The 18,194-nt window shown below is 32.5% G+C and overlaps 2 protein-coding genes across 3 annotated transcripts; both read right to left on the bottom strand.

Annotated features, from left to right (window-relative positions):
• Positions 1-3,534: 3,534 nt before the first annotated feature.
• LOC108223462 (lysine--tRNA ligase) lies at positions 3,535-9,635 on the bottom strand. 2 transcript variants are annotated; one of them, XM_017397742.2, is made up of 18 exons: positions 9,489-9,635; positions 8,855-8,974; positions 8,599-8,674; positions 8,216-8,284; positions 7,763-7,928; positions 7,587-7,680; positions 6,683-6,768; positions 6,181-6,299; positions 6,045-6,107; positions 5,833-5,958; positions 5,452-5,734; positions 5,254-5,350; positions 5,012-5,168; positions 4,533-4,676; positions 4,360-4,428; positions 4,140-4,283; positions 3,995-4,055; positions 3,535-3,885 (listed from the first exon to the last, which is right to left on the bottom strand). In XM_017397742.2, the coding sequence occupies exons 2-18, from the start codon at positions 8,947-8,949 to the stop codon at positions 3,872-3,874; spliced, it is 1,863 nt and encodes a 620-aa protein (XP_017253231.1). In that variant the 5' UTR covers positions 8,950-8,974; positions 9,489-9,635; the 3' UTR covers positions 3,535-3,871. The 2 variants fall into 2 exon arrangements, with proteins under 2 accessions (XP_017253231.1, XP_017253232.1); XM_017397743.2 differs by having other exon boundaries at positions 9,444-9,581.
• Positions 9,636-11,200: 1,565 nt separating this feature from the next.
• On the bottom strand, positions 11,201-17,877 carry LOC108223968 (homogentisate phytyltransferase 1, chloroplastic). Its single transcript, XM_017398463.2, has 12 exons — positions 17,570-17,877; positions 15,812-16,086; positions 15,614-15,697; positions 15,454-15,528; positions 15,063-15,146; positions 14,720-14,809; positions 13,427-13,528; positions 13,019-13,114; positions 12,371-12,442; positions 12,181-12,276; positions 11,806-11,910; positions 11,201-11,508 (listed from the first exon to the last, which is right to left on the bottom strand). Exons 1-12 carry the CDS (start codon positions 17,649-17,651, stop codon positions 11,467-11,469), a joined length of 1,203 nt encoding a protein of 400 aa, XP_017253952.1. The 5' UTR covers positions 17,652-17,877; the 3' UTR covers positions 11,201-11,466.
• Between the last annotated feature and the right edge of the window lie 317 nt (positions 17,878-18,194).

The raw sequence follows: 18,194 nt of genomic DNA, 5'->3' as shown, positions 1-18,194 counted from the left end.
TAATTTAATGATAGTTTTTCAAATATATCTCCCTAATTTCAATTTTCAAGGCTTGACTTATTTAAAATTTGGTTGAATTCATGTTTTCAAGACATAAAGTAGGGGTATTCCACCATTTTCAAGATATTAATTAGAGGTATTTAATGAAAAAGTTCATACAATCAATTATTCCTTGGTATGCGTTTTTTTTTCAAAATGGACAGATAAAAAGGGACGGAGGGAGTAACTGACAGGAACTGACAGGGAGAGAGGGAGTTTATCATAGGTTAAATAGCTAATTCATCACTAACCTGGCTGAAAACTTGCAATTGAGTCATATTGTTGAAAAACCTTTCAAATACATCATCAAGTAATTAAAAACTTTCAAATGCGTCACTCTCCGTCAGTTCCGTTAATTACTTAATGGAATATTCAAAAATATTTTTAAAAAATATGAAAAAAAATTCAAGAAAATCTTAAAAAATTCAGAAAAATCTGAAAAAAAACAAAAAATTCCTAATAAATTCTGAAAAAAATTCAAAAGTTCAACAAAATTCAGAAAAAATTCAAAATCTTAAAAGAATTTGAAAAAATTCGGAAAAAAAATCAGGTGGCAAGTTTTTTTCTTCAGATTTTAGAAAATTTGAAAAGAATTAATAAAAAAAAGCTTGCCACTTTTTGTTTCCTATTTTTTTGAATTTTTTATTTTATTCACAATTTTCAAAAAAAATTAAAAATATGTCAAATTTTTTTGAATTTTTCCAAAATTTTTAAATATTTTTTTACATTTTTTTTTCAAATTTTTAATATTCTTTTTGTTTTTTTTGTATTTACTTTATTTCTTTTTTGAACTTTCCGTTAATTACTTAACGGAACTGACGGAGAGTGATGTTTTTGAAAGTTTTTAATTACTTGATGATGCGTTTGAAAGGTTTTTCAACAACATGATTCAGTTGCAAGTTTTCAGCCAGGTTAGTGATGAATTAACTATTTAACCCGTTTATCATATATGAACCTTGGGGAGGAAGCAAACGTGCAGGTGTGGTACTCCCGTACCACAATACTGTTAGAATTGTTTATTTATTTATTAATATTATTAATGAATAGATAGTATATAATTCTAACAAACACAAGTCTCTTGAAAAAATTACGCATATTAAAAAAACATGCATGAATTTAGACTCATATTCAATCCTCATTAATTTTTATACAACTTTCAATCCAATTTTAAATGTAGTATGTGATTAATATTTAAAATTATTATTTCACCTCGCTATATTGTTTAGAGGTCATTTGAATACAGCAATAAGGGAACTGAACGAGAGGCAAACAATGATTCAGGTCATTTGTTTGAATCTACTGCCAGCTGGACGACACAAGAACACATGGACGAAGCATAAAATTCAGCTGGACGGCGGCAGCTCAAAAACTTTGCTGAACGAGACCTAAAATGAAATAGATAGCTTCTGTGCATATAGTTCTGGTGGTTTCTCTTCTGTTAGTGTTTTATAATATTTCTTTATAAATTTCAATTCAAACTAATCTAATTATATTAGTATAACTTCTTTATTATTTAATAATACTAATATATCTAATCTCTTTAAATTATTTTATATATTTATAAACTTAAAATACTAAAGATTTTGACATTTAACAATACTTATTTTTAAATATATGTTAATAAGCCCAATTATTAAAAATATTTAACATTTGTATTTTACAATTAAATATTTAAAAAATGTATTACATTATTGAAAAATATTAAATTCTAAAGTAAATATAATCCACCAGACACAAGTATATGGGTGATAAAAAAAATAGTTTATTTCTTTATACGATTTAAGTTTCAGTTTTACATCAGTAATATAACAAAATTAATTTTATAATATAAATTTTAAAAATAAAAATAAACTAAAATTTCAGCAATCATATCATATTTTATTTTAAAATTATGTGAAAAATATAAAATACACAATAGTGCCAATTATTTAATAAAATAATATATTTGATAATAATTCATGCTATAAGTTAGTCATCCAAATAAATTAGAAACAAAAACAAAATTCAGATTTAACAAATGGCAAGTATTATACATTGCATGTTTTATTTATATTTATGTTGAAATATATTAAAAACCGTAAGGATGCGTACATTAATGAAAATCAATTCCAATGACAGTCACGAACATCAATAAATAAGGCAAAATTTATAACTAGAAAAAAAATGATGTATGACTTTAAAACACAATTCGCTTTTATAATAACACTAACATTCCATGCGGCAAAAAAAACAAACAAAACTTTTCATTTATAAACTTATTTCTGAAAAATAAAATAAATCAAACCATACTAATGCCACTCATTTGCAACACTCTTGAATCTTGTCTATGCGGGTTACTGTTTATAGTCTTCCGAAGAAGTAAGGTTTTGTTCCCTTAGAGCAATTCCAGCAGCTTCCCTATCTCATGTCCTAAGTCCAATTATAAGGAATGTGACATATCCTAAGTCCAATTATAAGGAATGTGACATAAATTAGTGCTCGAGCAGTGTCTTAGAGGTGCCTTAAATCACTAGGATCCTCCTTCCATGCCTTATTAATAAGGCACCACTAGCCATGCCTTATTTGATTTCTTTAATAAAAAAATCATTTCTCTCTCTTATTGTAACTTATTTTCTCTCTCTTCCTTCCATCTTTTATCAATCTCTTTCCAAATTTATTATTATAATAATAATAAGGAATGAATTATAAGGATCATTGTTGGAGTTGAAATACAAAATCTTGTCCTAAATCACTAGGATTCAATATTTTATAATATTTATAAGGAAGACACTAAGACACTGCTGGAGATGCTCTTACAATCAGTTGTCAGGGAGATTTTATCTAACACAGATCTGTATTTCAACGGTCTGGATTGAAACAAACTATAATTTTCCGCGGATAGAAACTTTTTCTATCCATGGAAAATTTCTGCGGATACTTAAAAAAATGAAATTTTAATCTAAACCCTTGAAATATAGATCCGACGCACCTGGTAGTGTGTGTTAAATAACATGTCCCTGACAACTTTTAAGTATCCGCTATAATTTTCCACGGATAGAAAAAGTTTCTATCCACGGAAAATTTCTGCGAATACATAAAAAAACGAAGTTTGTCACCAGGACCCTTTAAAGTTCCACGATTAATACTGTACATCGTTTCCTCAAATTCAGGGGCGGATCTAGGAAGAGGCACGGGGGACACGTGCCCCCCATAAAATTTTTTTTTACATTTTTTTACCATTCTAAATTACAAAATTATGGAAGTGCTCCCCCAAAATTTGAAAATATATAGGTGTTTTCTGAAAATTTGCTTGGTACCCCCCTAAAATTTTGTGTCTAGATCCGCCCCTGCTCAAATTCATGTCGCCTTAAAAAAGTAGAAATATTTAACATAGATATTATCTATTCAATTTGCTCCAACTCAAATCTTTCACCTTCATTAATTTATCACATGCAACTATATGTGAGCACAGATGTACCTGCTCGATTTTCTATTTAAAGTACTACAACCCACATATGGTGTACAACCGGATATTTCAATATGAACAGATCATGTATTTTAGTACTCTTTGAAAACATTTCAATTCTAAATCAATCTGTTTCAACTCTCAATGACATGATTTGTTACAATTGTGCACAGAATATATAAGTTTTCACAAATGGAAATGCATTAATAAAACATGACATTATGAGACCAAATAAAAGTTACAAGTTGATATATATAACACCGGTAACCGACTGTGGTTATCTTGAAGCTTCATATGAGTCTTGACCCAAATTTGAACATACCACTGGCTGAGGAAAAATGTTGAGGTTAACAAAAATTGGAATCGGGTATAGATTCAGCTTAGTATCTATGAAGCTGTAGCTGAAAAAAAATAAGAAAGACAATTAGACTTCAGATTATTATTGAAATGGCTCAAGTCTGTCAAGTAGATAACAATAGATGCTAGAGAAAGAGGACTTGTATCATTTACATTGTGTTGCTTTAACTGGAAGTTCATCCTGTGGCTTCATGGCTGGAAACAGTAGAACTTCCTGTTCACCAAAACATAAAAAAAGGGTAAGGTAACAAAAAGATGGCAGACATATAGCTAGATTCTCCTTCTTTAGTTAACATACCTTAATATTTTGTGAATCTGTTAGCAACATTGCAAGCCGATCAATTCCCATTCCCCATCCTCCTGTCGGAGGTAGTCCATATTCTAGAGCTGTGCAGAATGTTTCATCCAAGGCCATAGCTTCATCATCACCTGATTGACGATCCTGAAATAATAAAAAAACGGGTAAGGATGAAATTTCAGATATTATCAATAAGAATAAGCTAAAAGAAGTGTGATACCTTTAGTTGGTCTGCAAACCGCTGTCGCTGTACCACAGGATCATTCAGCTCTGTGTAAGCGTTGCAAAGCTGCAAAGTAATTTCAGAAAAAAAATGAAAGATCAGATTAACAAAACTTTTCATTTATATCCTTCTGGAAGATAGGGTATGGTACATAAACAGGCATCACATACTTCATGTTTGTTGATAAATAATTCAAACCGTTCAGTCAGGCCTGGCTTGGATCTATGCCACTTTGCTAGTGGACTCATTATCTCAGGTTGATTTATGATGAAAGCAGGGTTCACACATGTCTCCTCCAGGAAGTGCCCCACAAGCTGCCAAAGGAAGATGCGTTGATAGTTATACATCTAATCACACCCCAAAATTCTACTTTCAACAAATTATTTCCAATTGATAAGTGACTAGTGACATGAAAATTGCACAACAGTACACTAGGATGCTTCATGCAACTATTTAGGTCTACACTGGGGTAATATGACATATTTTTACTATCAGGCAACAAAATTCATTCTAGTCCATAAGGTTGACCTCATTTCAGCCAAAAGCGAGATATATACAAGTCAAATTTCAGAAAAAGGTTTTAAGTCAAATTTTGCATACATGTATAGTATATAAATATATTTAATCAAAAAATATCAGAAATATTTACTTTATCCAACAAACGAGCAGTTGTTAGAGGAGGCGCGCATTTAATCTCAAACTTTGCACACGCCTCAGCTAAATATTTGTTGGCTTCATCGCTAGCGAGGTCCTTCGGAATGTTGAGACCAGCCATCTTCTCCAAGTCTTCAATCATATCAATCCTCCTGCAGGAGTTAATAACTACTAAGCATTTGCAAACTCCTTCAATTCAGAAAGTAACCAAAAAAAATTATTTATCAGTTCCAAAACCTGAAAGGGGGAGTGAAATCTATTTCGATTGCTTCATTCTCTAAGCCATTTGAATGGTATCTAACTTTGTAACCTCCTGTTAGCTCCTTGACCATTCCTGTTTATTATTTGCCAAGAAGCAAGAGAATAAATAACGTTTGAAGATCTTGAGTGTAAAAATTTTATGTGTCTGCAAGAAAACAGTTTAATGTAACATACCACTCAACATTTGTTCTGTCATCTCCATCAGGTCATTGTAGTCTGCATACGCCATATAGAACTCGCATGTAGTGAACTCAGGATTATGTGTCAAGTCAATCCCTTCATTTCTGAATTGCTTCCCAATTTCATAGACACGGTTGAGACCACCAACAACGAGTTCCTTCAGATAAAGCTCAGGTGCTATACGCATAAAAAGCCTCATGTTCAGTTCATTGTGATGGGTCACAAATGGACGTGCCGCTGCTCCTCCAGCAATCATGTTCATCATAGGTGTTTCAACCTTAAATCAAAACTTACCTTTTAAACATGAACAGGGAACAAGGTAGAGCAAAAAATATAGCCACCAGATAAAGAGTGTTGGGTGGGCAGGTAACATACCTCCAGAAAATCCAGATTGTCAAGATATCGTCTAACATAAGAAATGACCTTTGCACGGGTCTTGAATATATGTCGCACCTCAGAGTTCAACATCAAATCCAGATATCGTTGACGATATCTAGTTTCCTGTCATGGAAGACAATAGCATGAAAAAAGAAAGAGGAAAATGTAGGGAGACAATAGACATAGAGGGGTCTGAGTTATTATTGTACCTGATCCTTTAAAACATAGGTTTCAGGGTTTCTGCCACTTCCCGGGATCCATGCATCAATTTTCTGTAAAACAAGTATCAGTTATGCAGTCATTAAAATATTCAAAACATTGTGCCAATCAAGACATAGCTCTTACCTTCACACTTTCATTATCAGAACTAGAGGCAGGTTTCTGCCGTGGCATCATATGCAGACAATGAGACAGCACTATGAAGGACTTCGGGAACATGCTTAGCTCCCCCCTTTTGCTTTTACCTGGAAATCGCAGAAGTAAAGACAAAGAAAATTCTATATTTTACATATATTCAGGCCCCACACAAGTCTCTAAACTGATGCGATAAAGACTGGCATAAAATACATAACATGAGAGCATTTAGATGCAATAATAATTTCCTGATGCAGTCAAAATCTGGTACCAATGTGTAGTAAAACCCTTTGCAACTGCATTATACAGTAAACTAGAAAGTTTGCATTGGAAATATGTCATTCTTAATTTTACTCCTGAGAACCACCAAGTTACTATTCTCGTATTAATTATTTAGAAGCCCAAAAATCACAAGCACATTTGTTCACATAATATTCAATCTAAGAAGTGAAAGTCAGCGCGTCATATGAACTTTACTAGAAACCTCTCATACCTGGAAACCCAACAACCCCAACAATATCTCCTCGCTTCACACCACCATGGAACTTTGCAAATTCAGCTTCACTTAAATCAGATATCCTGCAATATCAAAAACAAACTTCACCAATGGAATTTGCTGCCTAAGTAACAACTGTAAAGAATAATGCATAGTAATCAAATATTATAACAGAAGCACAGCATATTGTTGTGTGATAAAATCCTGCTTGTTTTTCCAGCAAAATCAACTCAACCGAAATTTCAGTGACTAAAACCTTCAGGTGAATTTACATCATTATGTTTCGCCTAAAGGGCAAATAGAATTTATATGATATAAAATATGAAAAATGAATATCAATACTTGATAAAAATGTGGGTCAAATAACAAATATTCTTCTCCACAGATTGTAAAAATATAACTACCTAAGCAAGGAAACCATTAAGATACAAACCTTTTAAAACTACAACTCCCCATTCGGTTGGATCGAATAGGATGAAAATTTGTGAACAAAATCAAAGAGGTAAGAAACGATGTACGAGAGCATTTACAAGGAGAATGGAGCATTCGTTCTTGGAGTCTCTAGTTTGAATTGCTAGCAATAAAATGGATGGAAAAATATGTGGTTCTGAGCAAAAATTTCATTCCACTCATCCCAATTTCATTAACTTCACCGACACAAAACATAGATAGCTAATTAAACTGAACAAAATCAAGTAATCAAGGATGCTAATATCTGATTTATGTCACACAGCATACACAGTTGTGCTCACTAGTATCACAACAATGACAAACTACAACAAAATGGGTGGCATAAAAGACTAGAAAAATCAAATTCATTTCAAATACACACACACACACACACACACACACTTTTATTTGCTTGAAGTAACAAGGATCAAGGTAAAGGAAGAGTGAGTACCTTGCATCTGTCATTAATTGGACTTTGGCACCATCACCATGCAAATCATAGAAAAAAAGCTTTGATGATGATGACCTTTTGTTCATAATACGTCCTGTCGATTACAGCAATAATGTGAAATTTAACAAAGGAAAAAAAAACAAAAAGTTATTATTAGAGTTGAAACTTTTACATGCCTGCCAATGATACTTCAACATCCTCCAAATGTTCCCCAGAATTCAGGCCAGAATACTTCTCTACATATTCTATGACAGACATTGAGACAGAGAACTTGTGAGGATATGGATTTATTCCAGCTGTTTTAAGAGCATCAAGTCCTTTAATCCTGTTTTCAAAATATTGCTGCAGCAAGAAAGAGTGATATTTCATAATCAAAACAACAGTGATATTAAAGTTTATTCTAATCTTATTTAAAGAATTTTAGGCATCCACTAGGATGTCATATATATTTTAAGATGTAGAAATATTTATATTCAAAATATTAATCTTTTAGCTAAAAACATATAAAATTAATTTGACCTCAAGACCGTAATTTTGCTCATGCCAATGACAAACCAAAAAATGAAGTTAAAAATTATTTTAGCAGAGCATTGATAATGAACAAGAAAAAATGCAATAATAGTGCATACCGTCGGATCCATGTCATCATCATCAGCTGCCACAGACTTCTGTGCGTTAGAGGTTGGCATGGCAGCAGCCTGGATAAACAAAGAAACCTTATAACCCACTAAACAACAACCTGAATATGCCAGCAAGCCTTTTCGTTTTAAAATTCAGAACTTTGTATGTAAAATTATCAAATAATTTATTGACGGCCCCAGTTCATTGAAATTAGAAAACTAAGCACACAAAAAGTAATAAGGAATATAAAACTTGCTATTCTTCTACAACATAACAACTCAACAATACAAGTACCATGTGGATACATATGTATAATTGTAGTTCATACATTTTTTTAATTAACTGACGATCCATAAAATTATCTCATAGGACTCAACAACTTGGCACACACCTTTTTTGCCTTTTCCTCTTCTTTGCGCCTCCGTTCCTCCTCTTTCTGCTTATTCTTCAGTTCTTTCTTCAAAGCACTGGAAATATTGAGATTCAATGGTTTTAAAGGCTATATAACAGATAAATGATGCAGTCGTGTGCGATAAACATAGCATAATATTCACATGTGAAGATGTATCTATGTGCTTTTTTCCCTACACAAACATGCTAATTAAGCCCTGTGTAAGTGAATGTATAAAGGTCGGTTAGTGTGTTACTTCTTGCTCATAGCTCCAGATTCTGGTTGGCCAGTAGATTTTCCAACAGATAGACCGGCTACGGCTTTGGATGCTTCTTCAACCGTTCCGTCCATATTTATAGACGCGTTACGCACAAAGCTACATGTAAAAATAACAAGAGCAACAATATAAGAAGCCTGCTATGATATATAACTAAACTCAAATACAAGATACACAAATAACCAACATTCTACACATTATCCCTATTCCAAAACAAAATAATCAAAACAAGCATACAAAGTTCCTTACGCGTCATTAGTTTGAAATTACAAAAACAAAATGTATAACGAAATTCATTCGAATAATTTCGCTTCGGGAATCACATTTATCTTGTATCACATATTCATCGAAAGACTACTGTCTAAACAATCGAACTCATTAGTCATCTAAACAATGAAATGATAAATTACTAAACTACTTTTCGATCAAATTCTAGCTTAAATCGGGAGATAGGGCCAAAAACACTAAAATCGACATATCGCAGTGAATTGCAAAAGTTTAGCAGAGTATACAATTAAAAATTACATAGACATATGAACAAATATATGAAAAAGAGTAGCGAAGATACATATCGTGCAGTGAGAACTGAGAAGAGACTGAGGGGGCAGCTTACAGAGTGTAAATTTGGCGTTGAGGGTTTTATCTGCTGTTGCTGCGGCTGAGTAGAGAGATGATTTTGCGTTTTTAGGGCTTTTATTTTATGCTGAAAAACTGGGCTTGGGTTTTGGTTTGGGTCGAACTATAATCTACTGCTGTTTTTAGATTTTTGATTATTTTTTAAACGAACATTTTTATTCTCGACCGAAGTTGTACGGAGACAGGAGACTTCCGGTTAGTCGGTGACCAGGTCTATGCGTGTATTTTACGAAGTACTATTATATAAATTGAGATATTTTATTAAAAATCTAGAAAAATTATTTTTTACAAGCCATATATATATTTTGGAGAATCTACTTTCTCAAGTATATCACTACTCATGTGATATTGCAAGATTTTTAATTTAATAATAACCTTTATAAATTATAATTTGTAATGTAATAAATTGTATAATATAAAATATTTATGATTTAGATTAAAAGCGGTCCCTAGGGGTGAAAACGAGTCGAATAAGTACTAACAACAGTATGGTCGGATTCGGCTCGAATTTATAATTACTCGTTCGAATTCGGTCCGGATTCGAACTAAAATTATATAAGTTTGTTCATATTCGATTCGAGTTCGAATATCAATATTCGTATAAGATCCGGTTCGGCTCGAACCGATACCAAATTTCTCATTTATATATATTCGTATTCGAATTCGTAGAAGATAATTAAAAAATTATGAATACTCAAATAGTTATCTACTATAACTAAAATGAAATCATTTGTAAAGTATTGTATTAATATAAATATTATTTATATGATGTATATTATACATAACAATATACATGGTTTACGAATTCGATTCGAGTATCTTTATTGAATATGTATATTAGAGTACTCTTAATTTAATCGAACTACTCTAAATAAATATGTCCGAGTACCAGAATGGTAGGATCTGATTCGGTATTCGTTCAAAATATAAAACCGGATTCGAATTCGCTCATTTTTAGACGAATACGAATTATGTTCGTTTTTAACGAGTCGAATCCGAGTTCGAACCCGAAGTACTCGGATTCGTTTTCAGCCCTAGCGGTCCCCACAAAATTTTATTCGTTCATCTTCATCTAATAAATACTCATTATCATAAAAATTATTTTTCCAACATGAAATATTTATTTAACGCTTTTTTCGTTTTTTTGACAGATATTTTGGCTTTTACAGTAAGTTTCTGGAAGGCAAAGCAGAGGGTCTTTATATCAAATATTAAACTTTATGTTATTGGAAGTTATGCAAAATAGAGTGAGGGTGATTGAATTAAATTTAAATTATGTGCATATTTGACTATTGCTAAAAATATAGAAAAACGTTGTTTATTTATTATATTGGAAGACAAGCAAAAACGAACAACGATTCTTGAGTTTATGTGTAAAATGTATTTCATTTATTCCAAAATTATCATTCAGTTTGATATCTTCGCGATCAAATGAGTTGAGTTTTAACTAAAAGTTATTATCATTATAAATATATAAATATAAATAGAAAAACATGAAGCCTCTGGTTTTAAAAAGGTATATTAAATATATTTTAAAATAAAAAATTTCAATTTTTTAAAATCTCACAAAATATATTTTAACTGTGTTCGATTCTTTGCCGTCTAGACTATCGTTTTGGATCTACTTTTAACAAGATAAAAATAGTATTTAGTTTACTGTCTCTGTTCCTGTGAGATGAACAAAACACGTTAAAAAAAAGTACAATCAGGGGCCTGCATTTTTTCATCTTAGATGACAAAGGCAAATGATAAGGTTCAGTGGGGATTTAACGGGAGAATGGAACTGTGAAAGTGCCTGGTCACAACAGAATCTTTGCAGTTAATCTAGACTGAGCTTGGCTCTTTCGAATTTTTAGATTCATAAACAGTTTCAAGAACATACAACTAACGAAATCAAATGCAGCAGCAGGGAAGAGGCTGGTTCTTCTACTGTAGTGCTGTCTACTTCTAAAGATTCATCTCACCAGTGGTATCAGCAGGTACTCTGCATAAAATAGCTGGAAGAAAAGAAAAGGTTAATTTCTAAAAAAATAATGAACAGATGCCTTTTCAGAGTTAATATAAATACAAATGACATGCATGAGGACTATTTGGCCATTGACTTCACATATTCCATTACAGGTTTCCATCAGGGCGGAGGTATTAACTGATAAGGGTTTATTGCTGAACTCCGGAAAAATACTGATAATTGCAATCTATGAGAGTAACATGTTGGGAATTGAAACTAATAATAGCATTGTTTTGAGCAAATCCAGAAGAAACATATGTACTTGGCATGCTTAAAAACAGTTTACCTTCCATATAAACATGTAAAATGTAGTTATTGCTGCTTTACTTTCCAGATCAACTGATTTGGCACGGATCCAAAGTATCAATGACAGTGTCATGTGGCCCAACACCTATAGCAATCCAAGGAGGATATGTTAACATACATAGGAGTTGTCTCTGAAGGATATGCGAAGAGAATAACAGTGTGAGGAGTTCAAACATGAGGATAAAATTTTACTCCTACTGCAGCTCTAGATGATAATGAGAAGTGCAGAAAATAGTCATTGTTCTTTATACGAACTAGTCCTCCAAAAAGAGAATCTGCTTAATTATGCAGAACAACCCACATGATAATACAGACCAAAGCTGAAAGACATTAGAAAACACTGGCACGAAACTACCGTTATTAATTTGCTCCAAAGGGAGGAGGAGGATGCCCCTACGATTATTGCAGCCGCATAAGCCATTTGAAGTAGTGTTATACAAGTCCAAAATACCTGCAAAAATTGATTTTAGCACATTGAATACCTGCAAAACATCAAGTTTAATGACCGTAAGAGATGAGAGCTGGGTACAAGATTTGTAGCTTACCCGCTTTTGACCCAATCGGACAGTAAATGATCGAATGCCATAGATCTGGTCCCCGACAATATCCGGTATGTCCTATAAAATATCCGATGAAAATTATGCAACTTGTAATTCAAAAGTTTTCTGTGCACCTAAACAGTAGGAGCAACATAATCACTGTCACTACGCAAATTAAGTTCATCTTCTTTCATTTCTTTCTATCAATTCCAAAAATTTTAAAAACTTGGTAACTGCAAGATATATAAAGGACGGACAGCAGCACTGACTATTCAGCACTGACATTATAATAAAAAATGGTCAATCAAGACTACACAACACAGGAACTCTCGAATTTATAGTCTGGCACGCTTTATTGTTTCGACCATTTGTATAGAATTACACCAAGAATGAAAGAAAAGCTCCAAAGAAAACTCTCTCTTAAAGGAAAAGGAAAAAAGACAATCACCGAGAGTGTGTTGTTAATCTTAATCACAAAGATTTAATCTTTATCACAAAGATTAATACCAAAGGTAATTAATTAACAGTACACGAGAATTAGTCAGCCCCGGGAGATGCATAATTCCAAAACAGAATAATGTCCTCTCCGGACTCCGATCTTTGAGATAAATTTTAACAGATGCGTATTTAATTTTTCCACAAAGAAGCTTTTACCTTAAATAGTGCTATGACAACAGAGAAAAAGCTCATGAATCCGGTTGCAAAGATCACCGGCTTGGGGAAGATAGCTGGTCTGCCATAAATATGAGTCTGGAAATTGACCAAGTATGTCAGGAAGAGGGATGGTAATGCAATTTAAACGAAGCAATGTACAATACCCTATCAATTCTATAATTTCCCTTCATCTATGAGAGTTTGAGGTCGTACTTCAAAACACAACAAAGCAACGATAAAGTGTGTTTATGACCCTGAAGCTGTTGACAGTTGAGAGGCATTATCCAGACTGTATCATGTGTTGATGAAACCAGAGTTGTGTATGAATATGTATTCTTGACATAGAATCCAATAGGAGAGTAAGAGAACAATATATAGTGACATAAATATACAAAAGGAAGGGACAACCTGCACATGCAGATAAAATGCAATTTGAACGATCACGGCTCGTACAGCCAGGATGCACATGGCGGCAACTAAAGCATATCTCTTCCATCTCATATATGGTATCTGAGTTGAAACAAATATATAATACATTAGAAGAAGCATATATTGATTTAGGAATCCCTGATACATCATACAAGTAATTTAGTAATAAGCCGTACAAATATGTTCTAATGAAACTACTAGGTTTACTGACACAGCGAGAACAAGTCATTATTCAGGCACAAACTCAAATAACAATTCCCAGTCTGCAGTTTGTATTGACTATATCTATCTTCATACAAGAACTAGTGAGAATCCTGCGCCATCATACTTCCAAATAAGGGAGAAAAATAAAACATTCAAATCTCTGGACCTACCATGTTGAGGAAAGTATTGATCAGATCTCCATCTTAAGAATTAATAAATGAACAGAAGGTTTTCTGGATAACAGAATACATGTTTACAGCAACTGTAATAACTATTTAATAACCTCAATCACTAGTTGCATACGATTCAGCATCATGGTTCACGGAACTTTATTGCTTCCGGTGACATGAGATCTACATGTTCTACTCAATTACTCAAGGATAGAAAATAGTTAAGAGTGTTTAATTCCTTGAACTATATATGCTGAAGGGTCCAACAGTACTTTCTGTAGAGTACATAAATAAGGTAACCTGATATGGGAGGGAGCTTGAGTCATTCAAGAATGTGACAACCAAAGATGAATGGCTCTTCCATCAATACATATGTTCAGTGGCAGAATCGGATTTTGATCCGGGGGAGCCATATTCATACTCCATAATAATATCATATTTACTTAACAATATATTATAACTAAAAGAAACATGGACAACATCACTCGTATAGAACAGCGACCATACTGCAATTCACCGCAACTATCTTACAATTTTTGACTTAAATGAGACTGACGAAGATATAGATCTGCTGCAGAGTACAACAAAGTTGATTATTTCATTATTAAAAAAGTGAAAGAAGTTTCTGTGGTTATTAAATTAATGGCGAATGATATGTAGCAACAGAACAGTACTCAGTCTTAATGACAGTTTACCGTCACAAATCAGTAGTACAGAAAACTTTTGTAGTAGTCCACAAATACTGCAATTAATTGATTCATAAATTTTGAACTCACATTTACAAGAGTTCGTCATTAAGACAGGTGTAATTGCTTTATTATATGAACAAAAAATCTTTAGTTCTTAGTTAAGATCTTGGTCAAAAAGTGTACCATGTAAGAATTGAAGCACAGCTTACATTGATTGAATATGCAGTTCCAAGTAGGAAACTAATGAACAGGGCCAACAGTAACGGCTGTGAACCAACAGACCATCCAAGGCAAAAACTCTGTAAAACATACATATAAATTATGTTAAGTCAATATTAAAACAACAATCCTCCACAAGTTGAATTTTGACAAGGATCCTATATTTCTGCTTCTTACTATAAAAACTGTTGGTTCTTTTAATACGAGAAGGAAGAGATATAATATTACCTTTTTTATATCACGAAACAGTATACTTATATTTCATATTATCATATTTAAGGATGGTGAATTCATATGTATGTATAGAGTGTTGCAAAGTTTCAAATTGCATACCATTATAGCAAAAGATGCAACAATGATGACTCCAGTGGCAACGGAATACTCCCCTGATGCTAATGGAAGATATGGCTTATTAACCTGAAATATAAAATCATGAAAGACTAAAAATATGAATATTACAAGTGAAACAGGTATAAACATGCAGAGAGATACGTTCAACACTTTTAAGTAGCCATTTTACATCTTAATGAAAGAAAATTATGCATTTGGCCTAAAAAGGCTGACAAGACACGAATTATAACCTGAATTTGCATTATATTAAAAACACACCATATAGCACAGGCCACTAAGATTTATAAAAGGAAATTTAACCTGCAATTTTCCAGAAATTTGTTCATTCTGTGAAAAATAAATAAATTAGTAAAATATAAATAAGCATTACTACCTTGTCTATTTCTATATCGGACAACTGATTAAGACCAACAATATAGATATTCATGAAAAGAGCAGCAACAATTGCCTGAGAAAAAAGAATTGACAAGCATAAGGAATTATATAAATGATGCAAGTAATAAAGTAATTGACATCAATAGAACTTGAATCACCTCTAATACCCCGGTGAAAAATATTGGAGTAAAATCGGATAATTTCTCAACTGCAAGGAGAGAAACTGAAATAATGCTCAATGCCTGTTCACAGAAAATTAAAATAAATCTCTTATAATGCCAGATAATAGGTGTAAGTAAGGTAAAAACCCAGATAACTGGAGTTTTAATATATATGTAACAGAGATAGAATCTAACTGTTCCTATCACTGTGTGAGGCCTAGAAAACTTGTAGAAAGCATTTAATGAATCTTGTAGTGATCCCTGGAGACTCTTGGGTTGGTAAGAGAGAGGCTCAGATTCAAGGGGCTGCTCAGAAGCTGCATTCACTATATACTTTGTATCACCTCTCCGGTAGAGTGACAAATTATATTTAATGCCTCCAGCATGTTGCATCACCAATGGTTGTCGACAATTCAGAGCAAAGGAACTTTCTATATTGCTCCATGCTTGGCATCTCCGAACTCGAAGATCTGTTTGGCATCCAATCAGTCATATACTTATATAGCCTTCAATTGGTAGGAATATGGACACCAGGACTGATTTTGACAGAAGGATTGTAAAACATGTGATATATATTTAGGAATTTTTTGTCTTTCACTGTCCTTATTGAATGTATTACAAATTTTCCATGCTCTGAGATGATATAGGAGATAACATAAACTAGCAAATATTTGTTTAGGCAACATATAATATGTTTATGAGAAAAAGCGCCCAACTTGAGTAGTAGAAACGAGACCAAAATACCAAGGGCATCTACAAATCTGCCGAATGGAACTATGTCACAAGTTTTTTGTAATTAAACTGTATAGTTGTATTCTTCAAAAAGAAAAAAAAAATTGTATAGTTGTATTATCTTATTAAGAATACTCTAGAATTTATATAAATGGTAATTACTGTATATAGTATTTGCTCTAGAAAATCTTTTGGGAGGATCAAAAGAACTACTGGCTTTTTAGGACCATACTCAATTGTAGTGCCGAAATTAATTTTTGTTTTTTTAGCTTATTTGGGGTATAAGGTGTAATTAGAACCCTTTCTTAACCTTAGGCCCTAGCATTACCATATTTAATCTCTATGAGATTTTGGAATCCATTAGCATTAAATTTTGGAAAAAAGTTACAAATTAGTCACTTCAATAGACCGCAAAGCAACATAAGCTATAAAACTGCTCAGGTAACATATTACAGTTTTCCTAAACCAACAAAAAACAACTTGACCTAATACACAATAAGTCAATGTGCTGTTTGGCTTATCTTATTTTTCAAAAATAAGGGCATATTTTCAGAAAAAAGTAAGTAATGTGTACTTTATCTTGAAAAATATTATTTATTATCAATCAAATAATGAATATGAACCACTTTCTTAACATTTATTTCTAAAAAAAGAAGTATTAAAATATGTACCTTAACCCGAAAATAAGCCCTTATTTTCATAAGGGCTTATTAACATACTCCATTCTAGTTTCACTGAACTAAAATAATGATTTGTGTGCAGACTTTAGAGGTAAACATCTTTTCCATCAGACCCACCACTTCACCACCTAATTGAGTAAAAGCCTGTCACTGGCAAAACTCTTTCACCATGTATACATACATATGATGAAATGACAATAGTACAACCATTTTTCATCAAATTCAATAAACCCTCCTAAAACCCCACTCCTGAACTAGCACAAATATATAGAAAGTCTTCTGAGTTTTCACTTCTTCTTTTCCAGAAACTAGAATGATTATTCATATAGTACCTGACTCGAAACTTGTATTCAATCCAACAAAATGTAAAATCAATCAAACAGGAACACTGTCTTTATCAAATAACCAATACCCATAAATCAAAATTGAAATAAGCACACTCTAATCAGTCCAAATCTAAACAGGAATCATATTATTCATAAGTTATACACATACAAGGAAAGAAAAAAGTGAATAGAACAGTGAGAAAAAGGGTGATTACCAATAGAGTGTGAGGATGATGAATCAGCAGAAAGTGGGAAAGAACAAGCTTTTGGAAAGGAGCTTATAAGCAGAGACTCCATTGATTTGATGTGATTATGAGGAGCTTCAGTAGTTGAGTGTTCCTCTTTGACTGGCTGGCTGGCCTGTGAGAAATCTCTAGACTTGAGTCCTCAACATCATTGCTGTGAGTGCTGCTTTTTTATGAGTTTTATAATAGCAGCAGGCAGCAGCTTGGGACCTATAAGACAGTGTTTTCTTTTCATTTGTATTCTTTTCATTTGAGCCAAACATAGCACATCGTTGTCCGTCGCTTAGATGCAGATTTTCTTGCATTTATATTCACTCGATTCTATAGTACTGTTTTGTGTTACGTCGATACGTGTCGTCTCGAATCAAATTATTTATTTGCTTATTTATTTTGTTTTGGAGGGATTAGTTTGAATTGACTAATAATAATAATAATAATAATAATAATAATAATAATAATAATAATAATAATAATAATAATAATAATAATAATAATAATAATAATAATAATAGTATAATTCTTGACTAAAAGTAACTAATATATTATAAAAAATAGAAACAAAGCAAAAAAGTTGAATTTCAATGAAAGATTATTT

Source organism: Daucus carota, chromosome 5 (genome assembly GCF_001625215.2).
Source record: "Daucus carota subsp. sativus chromosome 5, DH1 v3.0, whole genome shotgun sequence".
Classification (NCBI taxonomy): Eukaryota; Viridiplantae; Streptophyta; class Magnoliopsida; order Apiales; family Apiaceae; genus Daucus; species Daucus carota.
This window is presented reverse-complemented; position numbering and strand designations above follow the sequence as displayed.

Excerpts from the sequence above, each read along its gene's own strand:
- LOC108223462 (XM_017397742.2), bottom strand. The coding sequence starts at position 8,949 with ATGGACGGAACGGTTGAAGAAGCATCCAAAGCCGTAGCCGGTCTATCT. Across the intron at positions 8,285-8,598 it reads AAGAGGAAAAGGCAAAAAAG|GCTGCTGCCATGCCAACCTC; the intron begins GTGTGTGCCAAG and ends TTGTTTATCCAG. Across the intron at positions 6,769-7,586 it reads CAATTAATGACAGATGCAAG|GATATCTGATTTAAGTGAAG; the intron begins GTACTCACTCTT and ends TTGATATTGCAG.
- LOC108223968 (XM_017398463.2), bottom strand. The coding sequence starts at position 17,651 with ATGGAGTCTCTGCTTATAAGCTCCTTTCCAAAAGCTTGTTCTTTCCCA. Across the intron at positions 15,698-15,811 it reads CTCACACAGTGATAGGAACA|GCATTGAGCATTATTTCAGT; the intron begins GTTAGATTCTAT and ends TTCTGTGAACAG. Across the intron at positions 12,443-13,018 it reads TTGTCATAGCACTATTTAAG|GACATACCGGATATTGTCGG; the intron begins GTAAAAGCTTCT and ends GATATTTTATAG.